The sequence below is a fragment of the Chenopodium quinoa genome, unplaced genomic scaffold (assembly GCF_001683475.1).
Source record: "Chenopodium quinoa cultivar QQ74 unplaced genomic scaffold, ASM168347v1, whole genome shotgun sequence".
NCBI lineage: Eukaryota > Viridiplantae > Streptophyta > Magnoliopsida > Caryophyllales > Amaranthaceae > Chenopodium > Chenopodium quinoa.
The window spans coordinates 956,062-971,476 of NW_018742238.1; the positions used below are offsets into that span (position 1 = coordinate 956,062).

The 15,415-nt window shown below is 41.4% G+C and overlaps 2 protein-coding genes and 1 non-coding gene across 3 annotated transcripts; 1 reads left to right on the top strand and 2 right to left on the bottom strand.

Annotated features, from left to right (window-relative positions):
- The first annotated feature begins 1,561 nt into the window (after positions 1–1,561).
- LOC110735725 lies at positions 1,562–2,446 on the top strand. Its single transcript, XM_021915912.1, has one exon. The coding sequence runs from the start codon at positions 1,562–1,564 to the stop codon at positions 2,444–2,446; it is 885 nt and encodes a 294-aa protein (XP_021771604.1).
- Positions 2,447–5,355: 2,909 nt separating this feature from the next.
- On the bottom strand, positions 5,356–5,717 carry LOC110735219 (dolichyl-diphosphooligosaccharide--protein glycosyltransferase subunit 4A-like). The gene has a single exon (XM_021915404.1). It carries the CDS (start codon positions 5,715–5,717, stop codon positions 5,604–5,606), a length of 114 nt encoding a protein of 37 aa, XP_021771096.1. The 3' UTR covers positions 5,356–5,603.
- Positions 5,718–8,338: 2,621 nt separating this feature from the next.
- On the bottom strand, positions 8,339–8,411 carry TRNAR-CCG. Its single transcript has one exon. It is a non-coding gene; the product is annotated as a tRNA-Arg (tRNA).
- Between the last annotated feature and the right edge of the window lie 7,004 nt (positions 8,412–15,415).

The window sequence follows — 15,415 nt, forward strand, 5'->3', positions numbered from 1 at the left end:
AAATTAACATGCAACAAAATCAACATGTACAACACACAATGCACTACCACGTAATCACCCATTATAATTAATCATTAATTTCAGTTAAATAATCTTCAAAACCTAATTCGCACAGTCAATCCTACAATTTCATTTAGGGTTTCTGCCCTGTTTTCGAAATTATCCCAAATTTCAACATCAATTTGCAACTTTGACATCAATTAAACCCCAAAAAGCTACACGAAATGCTATAAAAGGATAAAAAAATACCTAATTTGGAATCTTTCGCCAGTCTTTGTCAGTATCCCAACAACTTTCGACCTTTTTCGTTGAGGAAGATGGGTGACGCTTTTCGCTGAGTTGGTTTTCATACAAAGTTGACTGCTCTCCTCTGAAATTCACTCCTCAACCACACAATTTAGGTTAGAATTGATAATGGTTGAAGAATTTTTTGGGTAGATGTAGATATTCGAATGAATTGAATGCAGAAGGTGGGTGAGTAATCAATGAAGGAAGAAGAATCGTAAATACAAGGTTGAACTTTGGAGGTAAAAAAAAAGGTGGGCCCCACGAACATTTTCTGTTACGGAAGTTGTTAACTGGTGGTAATTTCAAAATTTTAATTTTTTAAGTGGTGTTAAAATAAAAGTTATTTTTTTTGTAGTGTTAAAAACCATTTTCTAGCTTTTTTGTGGAGTTAAAATTCAAAATTTCCCTCTATTTATGCCATATATTTGTATTTAACAAGTTTATACATCGGTGTAAATTTTTCTTTTTTGAGGAATAAACATTTAAATTGTGTTGGAAGGTTTTGGTGGCCAACTATAAATTTACTGTTTTGATTGGAAATTCAGAGAGAAGATCAAAACAATTGAGATCCATATCTATGTACTACCTCCGGTTTTTTTTATGTGCAACTTTGGGGCATATTGCGGTTCACGAAGCAAAAGATTGAAGGGTAAAGTTTATGAAAAGTAAGTGGGTTTAATTAAAGGGGAAGGAGAGAGAAAGTGCAGGCCACCCACTAGTTTCTTTGGTGGGAAATTCTGGCAGAAAGCACAAAGGCCATATTTCCCCCCAAAAAAACCACCGAAAATTCAAAGATGGGTTTTTTGGGGTGAAATTTTTGTTTCCCCCCATTTTTTTAAAAATTTGCTACCAAACTCAATTTTTTTCAAATAATTTAGGAGGCTATATAACCAGCCAAGCCACCATTTGATACTAGCATTCAGCATTTAAGGAGGGAATAAAAGCATCCTCCATTGTCACACATTAATTACAGCCACAATTGTTTGAAGCTGGGTGAAACATTCCAGCAAAAACAGAGTTTCTTCCCAAAAAATTACACCTTCCTACCTTAACCATTACGGTTAGCTTAATTACAAACTACCTAAACTGTTCAAAGCTTTACAAAAAGAGGGCTGCGCTGCTGTCATTCCTGCACAACAGGGTTTAGTCTTCATCTTCAACCCAAAAAATCAGCAGGCCCCTCACTCCATCTCCCTATGCTGGAAAACAGAGACATGGCAGAATATGTGGATTCTAATTTTTTGATATCGAACACATTCTAAATGAAGAACAGATGGCAGAGTTGTGGTTCGATGAAGAAGAAGAGATGCAGGATGCAGGCATTTGGGAGTATGATTCAGAAGATGAAAGCATGGATGGTCACCAAGAAGAACAACAACAGCAACAACACATAGACACTGAGGTTGCTTCCTCACAAATGCAACAACAGGCTCATGAAGGGACTCATAGTGTATGCAGAAAGCAACTAACATTGCAGAAAAGAAGGAAAATTGTAGATGCACTTTTGGTGAAAATGAACAATGGGACATTACCAAGGGGTCACATGAAGCAGTTATCATCTGAATTCAATGTTCACAAATCAACAATAACAAGAATGTTCACAGAAATAAAAAGGCAGCTGGCAATAGGGGACTTGATTGATGTCAGGACTAAAATTGGCAGAACAGGGAGAAAGCCATTGCAAATTTCTGATGAAATTCTCCAGTCAGTCCCATTACATTTAAGGCAGACAGAAAGGAGCTATGCAGGAGCACTGAAGATCAGTCACAGTACAGTTCACAATTTGAAGAAGAGAGGAAGGCTAAGAACACACACAAGCTGCAACAAACCATTACTGTCATCAGACCATAAGGTAGCCAGACTAAGATGGATTTTGTCACACATAAATCCAATTACAGGAAATGAGGACCCCACATTTGTTGACATGAGGAATGTCATACACTGTGATGAGAAGTGGTTCTACTTGAACCCTGATAAAAGGAGGTTTTATCTACTACCAAGTGAAGAGGATCCTTACATGGCAGTTCGGTCAAGAAGATTTAAGCTCAAGGCCATGTTCATGGCAATTATAGGGAAGCCATTATATGGCATAAATGGAGAAATGTTACATGATGGGAAGTATGGCATCTTCCCATTCACTGTGCAGCAAGTAGCATAAAAATCAAGCAAGAAAAGAGCAAGAGGGACTATGGAAACCAAGGCACTCCATAATATAAACAGAGAAGTAATTAGAGAGATGCTGCTAACAAAGGTCATTCCAGCAATCATGTCAAAGTGGCCTGAAGGTCTGCCCAAGGATGTGGTCATCCAATGGGACAATGCAAGGCCTCACCAAGTTCCTACTGATGCAGAGTTTCTGGAAGCAACAACAACTAATGTCTTTAACATTCAATTTGTTTTTAAGCCAACACAGTCACCTGATTTGAATGTCCTTGACTTAGGGCTTTTTAGGTCTATACAATCTTTGCAATATCAGTCTTTTCCTAAGGACTTAGAGGAGCTAGTTGAAAAGGTCAGAAACTCTTATGACACATTCAACCCCCATGTTAACAAGTACATCTGGGTTACTTTGCAAAACTGCATGATTAAGATACTCAAGGCAGAAGGTGGTAACAAGTACAAAATACCACATATGAACAAAAAAAAGCTTGAAAACCTTGGCAATCTCCCAGAAATAGTAGAAGTTTAGTAAGAGGTAGTAATGGGGGTTGTGGAGTACCTAAACACTGTGTTTAGGCCAGCAAATCAAGGCAATGAAGAAGTCACAGAAGATTTGGAGGTGGATGCAGATTAGGGGACTCATTACAAGAACAAAACAACACATGGACTGCCACACATAACCACTTATCTAAGTAAGTTTGTTTATTTGTTTTTTAGTTGAAAAATGTTGAAGAATCTAGTGGTTAGGTGTATTTTGTTCATTACAATTATCCAAACAAGTAAGGCAGTCTGTTGTAATGTCTTTAGATGATGGTATGATCTTTTGTAATGTTTTATGTTCATTAGTCAAAGGTATTGTCTGTTGTACCCACATTTTTAATGGAATATGATTGACAAAGATAAACAATTTATGTGGGCACTCAATCCATCAGAGGGTTATAGTGTCATTGTTGAATACTACTCTAATGCACAAGGGTACCTCAACAACAACAGCATTATGCATGTTGATGGAGCAAATCACTAGTGATTAGTGAAATTCAATGGAGTCCCTTCATCATGTGGATATGGGTAAGGTAAATAGCACATCAAACTATGGGACTCAATACAAACCAGGATACACAAGCTAATCACAGGGGACTCCTTCTAAGGGGCTGACTAGGCAACAATGAACATGCACAAGATACCAGCCTCATCATTCATCAATCAAATCCACACAGCCAATTTAGTCTATCCCAAGGAACAACAAAACAATCAAATCCACACAGCCATCATGGTCCATCCCAGTTAACAACATAACTTTCAAAACAACACACCCAACATAGTCCATTCCTATGAACAACAAAACAGCCAATTCCACACAACCAACATAGTCCATGCCAATCAACAACAACACAACCAACTCCACACAGCCAAGATCAAACATAAGCCAACATATGTTTAGGCCAATCAACAACAACACAATCAACTCCACACACCCAACATCAAACATAAGCCAACATAGTCCATGCCAATCAACAACAACACAATCAACTCCACACACCCAACATCAAACATAAGCCAACATAGTCCATGCCAATCAACTCCATCCCAATCAACAACATAAAAATCATTACCATTAGGATTATTTGAAAGCCAGTATATTCCAACAATACAACAGAACAGACAACAGATACAACATTATTAAAAAAACTCAACAAACCCTAGTATCCAGCATCACAAAAATAACACAAAAACCCAACAACATACCAAAGGCCTAGAAAAATCATAAGCTAACCCAAAATAACACAAAAAACAAGACAAGGCAACATGCATCCAGATCTAGTCATAGATTCCCACAACAACAACCACATAACGAAGCTAAGCGATAGTCAATCGAAAAAATAAAAAAAATTGGGACTCTTTTGTAAAAAAAATTAACTGAGTTAGGGTTAAGAAGAGTTACGCAAGGGTCACTTGGAGGGTTGAACCCTAGGGTTCAGGCGCCTCACACCGTGATTCTTCCCACGACGGCCACCTCCTTCACCCTCCTCCCCCAAGTCAGCCTACCCATCAGAAGACACCACAACGACGTCGTGGTCAGGCAACCCCCGCAAACGCCGCAAAGCCACCACAACCACCTTCCTTTTTGGCCTAATCTTCGCCGGAGGCCTGGACGGCTTAGATCTGGACTTGGGGAGGGGCGCAGCACTACCCTCCATACTTTCGGAGTCCAGATCTACAACAACAACATAAAAATCAAGCGCTTTTTTCCCATGGGACTCGGCTACACCCTCTGTCGGTTTTTTTTCCCCACCCTCATCCATTTTTTTTAAGAACTTCCCCCAAAGCCTTGAAAGTAGTCGGAGAACAGCAGCTTGGCCCATCTTCATGCTCGTACAGTCGACGGGGAAAATCATCACCCCTGTTGATATCATTAATCAGGGACTTGATAAAAGTTGCCTCTCTGTGGTCATCGGTGCCAATATAGGCGTCGATTAGTGGATCTAGGTCACCCATGGTACGGGGGGACTCTGGTTTTCGAAGGAAAGAGGGGGAAATGGAAGATGGCAAGAGGTAAAATGGAGAGAATTAGAGAGGCAAAGGACAGAGGAAGGCGAAGAACAGGGGAAGACGAAGAACCAGAACTAGGGTTCTTAAGAAGACTCTATATCATTTTAATGTTGGTGGTTGGGAAAGTTAGTGATTTGTGTCAGTTGGGAGGAATAAATGGAGGGAGTAATTACATTGGGGTAATTTAGGTGATTTGTGTTAAATGGGGTTTATGGGTAATAAGGGGTAAAATTAAAAACTTTTGAATTTTTAAATAAGGGTAAAATAGTAATTTTAAGGGTTTTTTTTACCCAAAATGGAAAGAAAAAAGAAAGTTACACATAATAGTGAGCGGATTAAAATTGCAAAAGTTGCACATAAAAAAAAGGGAGGTAGTATTTGAATTTGTAATAAATTGTTGTTAAGTGTTCAACAACACATTCGTTCCACATTAAAAGGCATAATAGATCAGGAAGGAGTTGTCATCTTTTTGTCTATCAAAACTGTCTTCATCCAAAGGTTACATGACAGTAATTATGCATTATATGAACCCAAACTGTGTTAATGTCATCTACAACCTATCAAATATAAGTTTTGTTAAGCGCCTCCATAAACCTTGTATTTCTTCAATTGCCTTCATATCTGGGGTCGGCCATTACATAATAGTAAGCGATGACAAGCATGAACAAGCTGATTCCAAGTGAATTGGCCAAAAACCCAAGCATCTGATCGTCAAACATCTGCAATAAGACCAAAGAAGGAATTCAGTCGTGACTATGTCTAACCAAAATTTGGCAGTAGTAGCTGCAACGAATAATATCTGTGTATCAATACTAAGGATGCACTTGAAAAATGTAATTCCATATGATAAAAACAAGGCATGCTAATATGCATACTTGTTTCTCAACAAACAAAGTATGCACATAGTTCTCACATTCTCCCTCTGGTCTAATAGGAAAGTAGGCATCAATTATGGAATTACCAGATGAAAGCAAAACAATGAAGGTGATCCTTCATTACTACACATCTTTTTGATCCATTTGCTAATTTAAACAGAAATACTCGAACCACACTGCAGTGCCAAAGAAAGAGCTAAGTAGGCCAGCTTTTTAACATATTGCAGAATATATTAAATTGTTATTTCTTAAACAGTGACAATGATCCTTTGGTAAGCTTACTGCCTGCTGACTGATCATTTCATAAAATCTTTCGCCAAGAGTTCATATAAGTCAAAACATGCAAATGGGTTTGACACCAGAATTCTCATATACAATGGAATAAGCCTAGAATTTTCAGTCTACATAAAACGAGTTAGCACCTTGTAGTAAAAATTTTGGAGCTTCTAACCTCAATTGTGAAATACAAAACCTTATGTTGGCCTCAATGAAAAGTCACTGATTCCAGGAGTCATTTTTTACTAATTCAAGTTATCTATTTAAGACTCCAAAATAGTCCTGTATCAGTGTGAACCAACTCAAACAGCTACTCCTGTTACCGTGCCATATAAATGAAAAGTTGAACAGCCCAGGTGGCTTAATGTCATCCCCCCCCCCCCCCAACCCCCCTGCTCAGCCAAAAACAGGAGACACAGAAAAATCTAATATATCATCACAATAACAGGACCAGCAGCATCCTATACTCTGGTTCATCATAACATAATTTAATGGACTGATTTTTTATAATTCTGATTTAATAATGCAAGTAAATAAAGAAGAAAGCTTTAAGATTAATTGATGATGGTGAAAGGGTTACAAAAGATAAGTTAATAACTTAAGGCTATTACCCTCAAATAGTGAGTTTAGCTCACAAATCTCCAAAATGGCTTTAGGCCATGACTCTAAGGTTACCCTCAATACAAATTTCTGCCTGCCTTCTTCTTTCTCCCCTCTCTCTATTTATACTAAGGTTACAAACTACTAACCTAATAATGCTAAAGGAGGTACTTCAAGAGTCCTCCAACGTCTATAAGCTTTCTCCCTTTGAGGAGAAGCCCAGGATGCTCAACAAATGAGGGTATCATGTCAATAGGTCAAGTGACCTTCATGGAGAGAATGAGTTTGGGTTCCCAATCTAACTTGGCTTTAGGCCATTGGGACTACTCATTGAGTTGCGAGATTCAGGTCTCGCCTATACATGGTTTGCAATCCTCTACCGGTAGCAGTTCCTTATTTCCACTACTTCCATCAAACTTAAGACTCCATTCAATTCCTCCTCAATGGCGATGTCATAGTTTCAGTTTTACTTCTCCTAGTTGTCCTACAGCCTCGACAGGCACATGCAAATCGTGTTTTTGCAGGTTATTGGAGGTTCAAAGTCATCTACAACATCCTTCCGTTTCACGAAGGCCCCAAGCATGTTGTCTACCACAAGTCTCTCTTGTTTTATGTTTAGTAACTTTGTTGGTTTGGTTTGTTGTAGTTTGTTTCCTTTGGACTTTGTAATTGCCTTTTATTTATAAAGTTCTCTGTGTCAAAAAAAAAAAAAAAAAAAAAAAAAAAAAAAAAAAAAAAAAAAAAACCCTAATAATACTAGATTTCCGAAATTGCCCATACTACATTTGATAACTACTAGCATACTAAACTACCCATAATACCCTCCCCTAAGTCAGTTCATTACACATAGCACCAAAAAAATAAATAGATTTTCGATCCTGGGCCTCCAGCCTAGATTTTCAAACCATAGATCAAACAAGAATTCCCATGATTTATAGCCTCTTTGTGAGCATCGACTTCAGAAATATGACAGAAAGATGTGACATAGGTCTATATCTCCGGTTCAAAGCTATGTAATACTTGACCAAGTGCCAAACACATGAATGATATCCAATAATAGCCCACTTGATACATTACCAATAAAACCCAATGTTAAACCCCACTTAGAAACTCAACTTCAGACCACCCTGAAACACTTAACATAAGCCAGCCAATTAGCTACATCATGTATACACTCAGCATAAAACTAGTTTACATACCTATTCTAGTTACAAATTAAGCATGTGGAGTAGCCTCAACGCAACCAATTCACTCATGTTACCAAACAACAATCTCAATACCTATATTTGAGAACAAAATCTAGCACGCACACTCCAAACTCAACCGAACAAATTCAAATCTTTCACACTAGACAGCCGATTTAACAGTCGAAACAACACCCATACTCAATCTTTCAAAATGCACAAGCAGCATAGCTCCATATAAAATGGACAATACCTTCAACTACATCACATCTTATACTGCTTATTAAACTAAACACCCTATTGAGTAAATATCTACTATTGCCCTCCATCCTACACAAAACCCACAAAAAACCTCAAACAATTAACTTTCAATTGTATCATATCAAAATAATGAAAAAAGAAAGGCGATCGCAGTGGGATTCGAACCCACGACCTTTAGATTCGGAGTCTAATGCGATATCCACTCCGCTATGCGATCCCTGCAATTTATTGATATCTTACTATATTTCAATTCTTTTATATCTTATTTCCCCTAATTCACATCATCAGTTTCTGCACAACCAGACAAACCCAGAAAAAATTGAAAAACTGCAATTAAAAGCGACAATCTTTCTTAACCTAACATCAAAATCAATAAAAACCCATCTTCAATAATTCCAAAACTCAACTAATAAACATTCAAAAATGACAAACAAATCTGAATTCATACTTTGAAATAATACAGATCGAAAAAACTTCATAAAGAAATGAAATAATATATATACAAAATGTAAAAAGAAGGGATTGATCTATCAGGATGTCCATTATACATTTGAATACAACCCTTTATTTTTTCACTAGTAACTCTTTTAAAAAAAGTAGTTGTAGTAGTAAGGTACATTCGAATGTATAATAGAAATCGGCTTAAAGATGATTGATCAATTAGCGTCATACCTAAGATTGCTGAATGGAATGAAGGTGAATCTACCAACCCAGAATAAATTTTAAGGAGGAGGATGAGAGAGAAAGAGAAAGTGAAAAATAATTTCTGGGATATTTGTAGTTGACAAAGTGTCAACGATGGAATTTTTTTTTTTTTAAAAAAAATAAATAAATAAATAAATAAATAGGGATTCAGATTCGTGATTTGATTTTTGTTTTGTTTTTGAGAATCAGCAAATATTGTGCTGGGATTCGAGCCCAGGTCTCCACGGCCACAACGTGGAATTCTAACCACTAAACTACAGCCACTACTGCTGTTGTAATTTGTGAGCTAAATACTAAAATATGATTGCTTTCCTTCTAATATTTTTAAACACATTTCACGAATGTTCAAACTTATCCACTTAGTATATTTTTGAGATCTTACATTCACTATATGTTTAGGGTAAAAATACCCTGTCCACGTGGCCCAATCACGTGCTGACATGTGTCAGCATTAGAGGGGTTCTGAGAGAACCAATCCTCTGGCGATATGTGGCACTCTAGCATATGAAAGGGGAACTGGTCTCCTCTCACTATAAATTGAGGAAAATCCTCATTTATTACACTTTCATAAATATACACACAAAACCCGAGCAATATTCAGAACGAGACGCACCCGTTCCAGTGAAACAAGGGAACGGGGCAAAGACAAAGCTAGTCCTAGCAGCCCAACCGTTAAGCCGGCTGGGCGACCCCAGGCGACGGAGGGTGCTGCAGTAACTAGAGATGAACTCATGAAATTCATGATGAGTTTCAAAGGGGAGATCAAGGACCTAATAAACAAGTCAATTGGCACCAACAAGGGTCAGTCGGCCAAGAACCCTTCTCCCTCCGAGAAGAAGCATGTGAAAGATCGTGTGCCTACTCCTCACCCTAAACCAAAAGGGGCGGACGTGCCCATGATCAACCTGTCCAAACTTCGTTTCCCTTAATCAGGGCAAAGTAAGGCCATCCGGCAAGTTCAGCCGGATGGGTCAAAAAGGACTTACTCAGATGCCTGGATGTTAATCCAGCAGAAGGCAAGTCAGCAATTGTCTGAGTCGGCCTTAACATCGACTTACCCAGACAGTTTGCAGAATACTTCAATGAAGTATTCGGAAACAAACCAAGAGAGTCAGTTACGCGGCATGTCCGCACGAACTGGCCCTCAGATTATCCAACCGGCTCCGTATGTGCCCCAATAGCCATACATGCCGTATGGATCACCATACATGCAGCAGGCCCTCTTTGGGGGTCAGGCGGCACAAAATGTCCAGCCCATGGACTGGCAGCTTTGGCTGCTAAACCTTGGGGAATTGCCGTCGGCGTTCTCCAGGGAGATAACCGAGGCGACTCAGCCGGCCAAGGTTAAGAACGTGTTGGTTGGTACCTATGACGGTACCACCAACCCGGAAGACCACCTAATGACTTACACCAACCTCATGTACTTACAGGGGTTGGATGATGCCTCCTGGTGCCGATGCTTCCCGACAACATTGAAGGGCATAGCCCAACGATGGTTTGGCAATCTGCCAGCCGGGTGCATCAACAACTTCAAGACGCTTGCATACCTGTTCGTGTCCAACTTCTGTATGAACATCCCAGCCAAAAAGACAAGCCTTGACTTGGGGGCTATTCAGTAGGGAGATAGGGAAGGACTAAGGTCCTATGTCAGGCGGTTCAATCTGATGAGAATTCAGATTCAAGGGTTGTCTGACGAAGTTTCCTACACAAACTTCTTCAAGGGTCTGAAGGACAGGTCGACCTTTAAGTTCAACCTGGTCAGAAAGAGGGTTGCTACCCTCCAAGAAGCATTGATGGAAGCCGAAGCCTACATACAGGCGACGGAGCTCTGTAACATCAAGCAGCCGTCGGACCCTAAAATGTCCGACAAAAAGGAGAGGCGGTCTGCTCAGCCGGCTAAAAAAGAAGAGAGTAAGAAAAGAAAAGAGGTCAGGGTGGCGGACCATTCTGGTCAGCCGTCCCAGAAGAAAAAGAGAGAGTTGAAGTCGTACGTCCCCAAGTATGAGTTCAATAAGGACTGCTCCTCCATCCTCATGGAGATCAAAGACCGGTTGACCGTACCATTGAAAAACCGGCTGCAATGAAAAGTCCTATCAAAAGCCGGGACAAGAGTAAGTACTGTCATTTGCATGAGGATATAGGCCATGACACCAATGGCTACTATAGCCTCAGGCGGTTACTGGACCGTCTGGCTGATGAGGGGGGTTTGAAGTCCTATATGCTGAAGTCCAAGGGTAACCCCAAAGCAAACAATGGACAGCCGTCCAAGAAGCCTGACAACCTTACTATAAGCTCTGACACTGATGAAGAGCAGATCTTTACTATAGCAGGAGGCTTCGCGGGAGGGGATCCTACCATCCGGGGCACCAAGGACAATATTAGAAAGCTGGAGGTCAACTCAATGGATGAGGGTCAGGCGTCGAAAGACACCTTTCCTGAGGTCGTCATCTCTGAGAAAGACCGGGGCAAGGTCAGGCTACTTCATGATGACCCCATAGTCATCGAGTGCAAGGTTGCCAATCAACGAATGGGCCAGATCCTCATTGATACCAGGAGCTCGTCTGACCTCATAAGCTATCGGTGCTTGGCGAAGCTCAAGTAAAATCTTAGCTGCATGCACAAAGTCTCTCACCCCTTATTTGGCTTTGGGGGAGGGGTAGTGCATCCGGTAGGGAGGATTGACCTACCCATCCGGCTAGGAGAAAAGGGTGAGGGACGACACATGGTCATTAAATTCTTGGTGGTCGAGGAATTGACCGCTTATAATATGATTTTGGGTCGTCCAACCCTCAACGAGTCCAAGACAGTAATCATCCAATCCCTCATGCTGATCAAATTTGAGAGGGATGATGGGTCAGTGGGTTCCCTGAATGGGGATCAGAAGACGGCAAGGGAGTGTTATCTCTTAGACGTCAAGCTTACTATGGCCGCAGCCAGCCAAGGCAAGGAGCCTATTGACCTTGATGACTTCAAGGAAGCCGCGCCTGCTCACAAAGCAGCCGGCAAAAAGAGAAAGGCGGACCACCTGGTGGCCGTAAAAAAAGAGAAGCAATAGCAATCACTAATCAGGGAACGATTAGATGATCTTCGTCCCTAGCCGGGTGGCGAAAATATTGACATTGTTCTAGATGACAGCCGTCTGGAACGAACTGTTAAAGTGGGGACGGTTGCTTTTGCCAAGTTGGGCGCAGATTTGCACCAACAACTGAAAGAATTCAAAGACATTTTTGCCTTTGAAGTGGAAGCGATGCCAGGCGTCAGCCCGGATCTTGCTGTCCACAAACTCGCCGTGGATCCAAAAAAGAAGCCATTTAGGCAAAAGAAGAGGAATCACGGCGAGGAAAGATCTCAGGCGGCAGCCGCCGAGGTAAAGAAGCTGCTTGATGCTAGGTTCATTCGACAATGCTACTACCCGGATTGGGTAGCAAACATTGTCCTTGTTAAAAAGCCGAATGGTACCTGGCGGATGTGTGTTGATTACACAGATCTGAACAAGGCATGTCCGAAGGATAGCTATCCACTTCCAAAGATCGACAGTCTGGTTGACTCTAAAGCCGGTCATGCCTTGATGAGCTTCATGGACGCCTATTCAGGCTTTCATCAGATACCCTTGTGGAAAAAAGATCAAGAGAAGACGACATTCGTCACTGATCAAGGGTTATTCTGTTATACGGTGATGCCGTTTGGGCTAAAAAAAGCGCCTGCTACCTTCTAGAAAATGATTAATACAGTCTTCATTAATCAAATTGGGAGGAATGTGGAGGCGTACATTGATGAAATGATAGTCAAATGTAAGCTACAGACGGATCACCTTGCTGACCTCTGAGAAACCTTCACCACCCTCAGGCGGCATAAGGTCATGCTTAATCCCAAAAAGTGTGTCTTTGGTGTTGAGTCTGGGAAGTTTCTCGGATTTTTGATTGATCAAAGGGGGATAGAGGCCAACCCGGAAAAGGTACAGGCGGTAATTGACATGAAGTCACCCCGCACAGTCAAGGAAGTCCAAAAACTTACCGGTTGTCTGGCGGCATTGGGGAGATTCCTCAGCCGGTTAGGCGACAAGTGCTTCTACTTCTTCCAGGCAATAAAAAAGAAGACTAGATTCGAATGGGGGGAAAATGCTGAGGCGACATTCTAGAAATTGAAAGAGCACCTCCACTCATTGACACGGCTGGTCAGCCCTCTAGAAGGAGAGGTTCTCTATATGTACTTAGTCGTCTCAGATCATGCCCTCAGTGCCATTCTCCTAGCTGAGAGAGACGACATTCAACTCCCAGTCTATTTCATTAGCCATGTTCTTCGAAATGCTGAGCTGCGGTACCCCTTGGTTGAAAAATTTGGCCTTGCCCTGTTCATGGCAATCAAGAAGTTGAAACCATACTTCTTAGCACATACTTCTTAGCACTACTTCTAAATACTTGTAAATCTTTGTAAATAGAGTATATTAATGAAAGAATGCTTTATTTTCTTTGTCTTTTGTACAAAGACCCATTTGTGCAATGCACAACCGGGCAACCGTATGCTCTAAACTGAGTAGACGTAGGCTAAATATCAAACTTAGCTATTTATAAGGCCAATGGCCGGATATATTTTAAACCGCCTGCTCCCACATGAGCAGGCAACCGGCGACGCCCATTTGGGTGAATTCATCAAAGAGAGCATCTCCCATTTGGGTGGTACATTGTTCTATAAATCATAACTCAAGCGGCTTTAACCGACTGTCCAGGTTAAAGATAACTCAGGGCCGTTTGAATGAACAATTGAAACCTAGATACAACCGGTCGTTGCTTCAAAGCAACACAAACGGTAACTAAAATCTTGGTCAAATGTAATCGGTCTTTGCCTAAAAGCACTACAGCCGGTTACAAACCCAAATTAAGCAAGGTCAAAACCTTAGCAATTAATTCATAACTTGGTTATGATGCATACGCCCGGCCATTGGCCGCCTGCATCCCAACAAATGGCAATGACGAATACCCAAAGGGTAACCCGCAGCCGGCTAAAAGAATAATCTAGGTTTGCCCTAGCCGGCACCGTCTACTAATCCAACTTAGAATAATTCTACTTCTTTAAATACTCTATCTTTCCGTCCGGATGCTTGTTTGGACGGCTGCCTGCTTAGAGTTGGGTAATATTTAGCAAACAATCGTTCAGGGGCAGACAGAGCCAATGCATCCGGCATACCGCATGTACCGAATCAAATTGTAAAAAGAAAAAAGATTTGTGCGAGCATACTAGAAAAAATTGCAAAAATTGAAGCAAATTATATCAAAGGCAAAACCGACTCAGTCGGCAAAATATATTAATAGAAATGATTACCAGTCGGACCTATGTCCGGGGAAAGTGGATACATCAAAAGTACACGGCTCCCAGGCCGGAGGTAGAAAAAAAGAAACAAATTAAGTTACTGCTGCTGACGCTGAGACGTCTGGCCCTAGCCGGAAGGAGGAGCGTCTTGAGTTTGCTGGGCTTGAGCTTCGTTAGCCTCACCCGGCGCTTGTTCTTCCGCCTGCTCCTCCTCTTCTTCCTCGGCAATGCCAGCCTATTCCTCAAAGGGAGCGGGCTTCTCTGTTCTGAGAACCTGGGCATCGAACACCTCAGTGGCGTACTTGTACCGTAGGTCAAAGAAAACCCAGTCGATGTCTGGGTGGATCATAGACCAGGCCATCTTCATGCGCTCTTCACAGTCGCGCTCATTCTCGGAGATTAGAAGGTCTTGCTCAGCCGCCAGCTTTTCCTTATGGTCCGCCTGGGTGTGGGCCAGCTCATTCTTTAGATGGTTGACCTCTGACCGCAGCTCAACGTTCTCCTTATCAGCTTCCCCAATGCTTTGACATCAGCTTGGAGATTTTTAACTTGAAGTTCAAAGTCGGCCGCCTTCTTGTTGGTCGTGTCAGCAGCAGCCGTGAGCTCCTTGATTAGCTCCTGCTGTTTCATCTCCCGGCTTTTAGTTTTAATCTCATACATTAAAGTGTTGTATTGAGTAACGTCTATGAGATCAGCTGCCCTTCTATTGGCATCCCTTACCTCCTCCTTCTTCTTCCACAAGGGGACCTTCATGCCGTCTGTTTAGGGTGAAAATACCCTAAGACACGTGGCCCAATAAAGGCTTGACACGTGTCAATCTTTCAACGGTCTGCAAAGGCCCAATCCCTTTGCGACACATGTCCCTTATACCCTACTTGAGGTACAGTTCTCCCTTACTATAAATAGTAAGGGTAGACCTCATTTATGAAAAACACACATTAATTGCAACCACACAAAAAACAAACAAAGCCCAAACCTACTGAAACGCTCTCGAACCGAGAAGCTTTTATTGTTCTTATTCCACTTCGAAAAGATACTAACTTAATCTTCGGAGGCGGAACTCCCACCCCCATCCGGAGTCTCCGTTACTTGTGCAGGTACAGGCGTAAGAAGGAAGTCTGCTAGGAAATTGTAACTCTCCCGAAGGACATAAAATACCCCCAAACATCTGGCGCCGTCTATGGGGAGAGTACTTTCTAGATGACATCT